The following is a 5,829-nucleotide window of genomic DNA, read 5'->3' as shown; positions in this document are numbered from 1 at the left end:
TTTTTATCTAAAACACGTTAGTATCTAGATATAATTAAATAAGGACAATAATTCAGTAATTAATCAATTAAATACTATTATTTGATAATTAATAATTGATTATGCCACATCACCCATTATTGCCAACCTGGCACTTGTTCCACCGGGGACCCTACTTGGCACTCAGTTGTGAGCATGTGTGTGTGTGTATGGCCTTATAAGAGCATGTGGAAAGAAACAACAGAGACTCTCTTCAATCATCTTCTTCTTCTCCCTTCTTCTTAGGCGTGGCTTTTGGCTTTCATTACCTTCTCTTTCTCTTTCTCTTTCTTTCTCTCTGTGTGTGTATGTGTGTCTCTCTCTTTGAGCCATCAAGAACCCATCAATGAACATGTCTGCTTTCTTTACTTCTCTTTTGTATAAAAAGAGTAGTGAGAGCAAAAAGACCAGACTTCCAGTCTGTTTTGTCTTAGTTTCTCTTTCACATATATAATCATCATCATTCTTGCTTCCATTAATTATCTTTATCCTCTCTCTCTCTCTCTCTCTCTCTCTCTCTCTCTTTAAACCAGCTTTTTTAACAGCTAGTAGTACTATTTCAAGCAGACAACAAATCATTCAAAACTTACTGTTTGATATCCTTCTTTGTCCTTATTCCAAGAAAAGAAATAATTAATCTCTCTATAAATTGATATGGATCACCACCAAAGAGAAAATCCGTCTTTCTCTTCAACTCTTCTTGATGCAATTTACCGTTCGATAGACGAATCAAACGGTAAAGGAGAAGAAGAGTTGATTTTGTATAGAGAAACTATGAGGAAGAAGCACAGCAGTAATGGTTTCAAAGATGGAGCTGCAGTTAAAGAAGAAAGAAAAACAAGTTTGAAAAAAGCATGCATGATTGAGAAATGGATGGAGGAGAAAGTAAGCTACGAAAAAGTTGCTATCCGGAGAAAATCCATGGCTGATTTCGACAAAATAAATACTCGAAAGGATTTCACTCATCGTCCTGTGTTGCTTAACTCGAGTTCTACTTCTTCAGAGTCGAGCTCTGGTGGTGGGTTTTCTTCTTCAGAATCTGAATCAGTTTATGGTCTGAGTTCAAGATCATCGTCAACTAATTACACCATGCAAAGGCCAAAGCCAATTAGAACAAGTGCTTCTGCTCGGCCTGTTGATGAACTTGGTATGTACAATCATCATCACCCCACAACACAAAAGCCTAATAATAAGCATCATGAAGGCAGTTTTGTCAAGACAAAATCCAAAGCCTTGAAAATCTATGGTGATCTCAAGAAAGTCAAGCAGCCTATTTCCCCTGGTGGCCGTCTTGCAAGCTTTCTCAACTCTCTTTTCACTGCCGGAAATGCGAAGAAGGCGAAGATATCTTCGCCGTCAGGGTATGAGGAAAGGACCAAGTTCAAGTCCGAGCAGACATCAACATGTTCTTCAGCTTCTTCATTCTCAAGGTCTTGTCTAAGCAAGACTCCTTCCTCCAGAGGAAATGGAACTAAAAGATCGGTAAGGTTTTATCCGGTTAGTGTAATTGTTGGTGAGGATTCCAGGCCTTGTGGGCACAAAACTTTATATGGCACTGATCAAGAGAATCCTAGTCTGATGACAATCACTACAACAAGAGTTCCTACCAATGAAGAGCTCAAGTTTCATGTAATGAATGAAAGCCGCCGAGTTGAGGAGGTTGCAAGAGATCTTTTAAGGAATTTTCAAAAGAAGAAGCAAGAAGAGTTCGATGTTAGCAATGGCAATGTTCCACGATACCAAGAATTAGAAGAAGATGACGATAATGAAGAAGAAGAAGATGATGATGATGCAGCAAGTTATGCAAGTTCTGACTTGTTTGAATTAGATAATCTTTCTGCTATTGGGATTGAAAGGTATCGAGAAGAATTGCCTGTGTATGAAACAACTCATCTCGATACTAATCGAGCCATTGCCAATGGCTTACTTCTGTAATTCCATGAAAGCAAGCAAGAAACCAGAAAAAAAAAAAAAAAATTTAAAAGAGAGTACATTTTGTATTAATTATAGCTTTATTAATGAACGGTGCGGGGGTTTACATCAGAGAATAAGATTTTTCATCCTTTTATTTATTTATATTTCTTTGTTAGCTTTGTTTCTTCATTTTCATTAAAGAAACTTAGAAAATAATTATCAAACATAATCTTCAAATATATATTTATATATAAATTAATTTATACATATAAAATGTAAAGAAGAAGTAACTTAAAGATTCTGCAATCGTGTTCATACAGGAGAACTGGAAAAGAAAGAAAGGGTAAAGATGGTGAAGAAGATGAGGTTAAAGCAAAGGCAGATTTTCTACCTTATTTTCCATATCAAGAGAAAGAAACAACTTTCTTTTGTATTTTATTTATTTGTTTTCTCTTTCTGATAAGTGGGGTCCTTATTTGCTTCAAAATAACACTACCTAACTATAGATACCCAGAGGATTACCAGTAAAAATAAAGTTAAAACTTGAATTATAATGTTAAATGTATGATATAAATTTTTTAGAGCCAAAAAAATAAAAAAAATAAACACTATCTTTATGAGTTTGAGATGTGTGATTAAAGTTATATCTTGGCAGATTGTAATTAATTTAGTGGTAAATAATGACACAGGTTTGATAATGGTAAAAAGGACCAACCAAAAAAAAAAAAAAAAAGAAAAGAAAAGAAGGTGAATTGATGAGGTTAGTGGGAAAGAAAAGGAAGAGGAAGAGAGATGCATGGTCCCTAAAGATGTAGACAAAAGGATCTGCACTTTGATCCTCTAAACCTTGATGTCAAATTTGGTTGGCTTCTAAGGTATAAGCATGGGGTTTTAAAGTTTATGATATGTCTTCCTCATTTTGCTATATACATGTGACCGCTAATCTCATCTTCAAGAATTGACTCCAATTTTATAAACTTTTTTCATAGCTTTCCATTTTAGCTAAATTTTACTTGCATCGACGAATAAAAAACTGATATATATATACACGAATATTTTACATTTTGACATAAAATGATCAACAGACACTTAATTATTTAAATTTAAAAAATATATATAAATCGTGCATACGTCTAAAATAGATAACTTTTTTCTTTCATTTTTGTCTCTCTCACATCAAATAATAAAGGGTCTATATCATGTATCTTATACAATTGGGTTATTTGTTGTTACCTTTTGTTAATATATTTGAGCTTCTTGCAATTACAGGACAAATATTAAATATCAAGGATCAAAAGCTGTCTATCAGTATTTGAATCAGAATTTTGGTCCATGATGCACCTTAAGTTTGTCATTAAGTCTTATTTTGAACTTTTCTTTAAGGTATATATACATATATAATATTTATTTATTTTCCCATTTAGCCTTCTGTTTCATGGTGTGGTCTCAATTACTATAGGTCCTCGTATTGGTATATCCCTCCCTCACCTATCATTCAAAAAGAGTAGACTTTAGGGGACCGATGTAGAATATCAAAACTGTCTTGGATCTGTAAATGCAAATTGTCACAAACACACAACTTTTACAAAATTTTGTGGTTGCAAAGTTATACATAAAATTCAAATTATGTTCAAGGTCAAATAAGCTACATCTCGCTCTACATTTTGAAAAGGAGTGAAGGAATAACTTTTGCCACACATAGTAATCCTAGAGGAAGGGAGGGAAAACACTACACTTTGTATGGACTCAAATTTTTTTTCTCAAACTAGTGTTCTTAAAGTCGGTCCGAGTAGCTAGTTCAATTGGAAATTAATTACTAGTTCAGTGTAATTTAGTGTATAAAATAAGAAATTTAGTCAAGATAGATTTAGCCAGTTGGTTCAATTGGCTAATCGACTTTGCATTATACACTCATAAAAATGATAAAAGTCAAAAAGAATGAATTAAAAAAATTTATCAAACAAATTAAATCGACCGATTTAATTATCCGACCAACTGAACTAGTGATTGAACCACGTCCGAGTCGATCATTATTTCAATATTTAGGATACTGTTTGAAATGTCATGGAGACCAAACACACTCACGAATAATGTTTTTACGTTAGTTGTATGTTACCCATTGCCGGGTGGTGACAAATTCTTCCAAGAAAAGGATTAAGAGAACTTTTTCTTTTGAAACTAAGGATTGAAAAAACTTTGAATCTTGAACTTCAATTGGAAAAACTAATTTGTATTAGTACTCAAGCTTAGTTAGTTTAGTTACATGTTCTTCAGATTTACAATATTTTGCCAAAGATTCAAAATTTCCTTCTTTTCTCTTTTTCCATATTGTTCGTGAAGAAAACCAAATGGAAAATGTTCTTTTTGCAACTGCTTTAATTACGTAAATGTACTAATTTTTTCATATTTCATGTTGTTTCTCTTTGGGACAATACTCTATTTATTGCCATCTCTAATTGAGATTTTAATTTCTTATTTATTTTTAGAGAAATCCTTTTTTATTTATGAATAGTTATTCCTATATATATATATATATATGATTTGAATATATCATTGCAAAAAATTAAAATTCCCGAGACAACTCTTCTCCAATCCCCATCAAAATGAAGAGTCTTGTCTTGTACAAGTAGAAACACCCTTATTGTGAGAAAGGCATTATTGCTAACAAAATCTCATATTATATACTAATCTTGTTTAGTAGACCCTTTAAATGATCTCACTCAACATTCTTAGCAGTTGGCACATGCATTCTTATCAAAAACAGTTAGATTTGCCCATATAATTCTCTTCCTTTTCTCTAAAAAATAATGGATTAGCAAGACGTCAAGAGAGGAGAGACCAAAGAGGACCACAAAATCATAACAGTGTGATATGCTAATTAAGTTATCATAATTAACAGATCCATAACTAGCAATTTTTTAACACCCAAATATTTAAAAGTTAGCTTAAGAGTCTTAAACTGTAGGAAAAGAAAAGGCTATCCCTATAGACTATATACAGTCAAAAGTGTTTATAGGTCCAAAATGACTATAGGATTAGAAATAAATAATGCAAAGGGGACCAGTACTAAATATAAAGTATGCTAATTGGATTGAAAAGAAATCAAGAAGTGACATTCTCAAGTTATTAATTTCCCATCTAATTATAAATAATTAACTAATAACATTATTAGCTTGGGAATTGTTACTTAAATGAAAGCTTTATCTACTTAAGATTTGATGACATCAATTTACCTTAATTATTTAACTAACTATTTAGGAGGCAGTAGTTTTAAGTTCAAGCTTTCATAAATGAATTATCGCTTTTATAATAAGTATAAAAATTGATTATCTCATATTTTATAACCCACGTCCCATTAAACTTTTTTTAATTAAAAAGAACTTACCCTTGTTTTTATTTTATTTCTTATTTTCTATGAGGTAAATTAATTATATTTTTCCATATTATTGGTGAAGTGGGAATTAAGTTAAGAGTATAATGATGAGGTTAGCGGTGCAGTGGGTGTGAGACCACCTACCCTTGAGCGTTGACAAGTATTTTCTTTGTTAATAACCCTATGGTCATCAATCTCAGAAATTAAAAGAAAAAACAGAAACCTAAGATCATGACCATAATCATTTTTTCTTCTTCCCTTTGGATTTTGGCCGTCAAAACTCTTTACATTGCATATGCACATCGAAATAGAAATTGGCACGAGCATCTAGTGAGGCAGTCCAGTACAGATGGTGTCTTAGTGTATGCATATACCTTCAAGTGCATACATTTAAATACATATTAAAAATAATGCCAGTGTTTTATATATTTAAACATTTAATATTTACCTCAATCATTTACATAAATATGTAGTATTTATTTATTAATTTTAAAAGAATTATTGTATCTTATTTTTATTTTGTT

At 32.0% G+C, this 5,829-nt stretch overlaps 1 protein-coding gene across 1 annotated transcript; it reads left to right on the top strand.

Moving 5' to 3' along the window:
• The first annotated feature begins 236 nt into the window (after positions 1-236).
• Positions 237-2,107, top strand: LOC8284670 (protein BIG GRAIN 1-like A). Its single transcript, XM_002521300.4, has one exon. It carries the CDS (start codon positions 673-675, stop codon positions 1,951-1,953), a length of 1,281 nt encoding a protein of 426 aa, XP_002521346.1. The 5' UTR covers positions 237-672; the 3' UTR covers positions 1,954-2,107.
• Positions 2,108-5,829: the final 3,722 nt, after the last annotated feature.

Source organism: Ricinus communis, chromosome 8, assembly GCF_019578655.1.
Source record: "Ricinus communis isolate WT05 ecotype wild-type chromosome 8, ASM1957865v1, whole genome shotgun sequence".
In the NCBI taxonomy this organism is placed as follows: Eukaryota; Viridiplantae; Streptophyta; class Magnoliopsida; order Malpighiales; family Euphorbiaceae; genus Ricinus; species Ricinus communis.
This window is presented reverse-complemented; position numbering and strand designations above follow the sequence as displayed.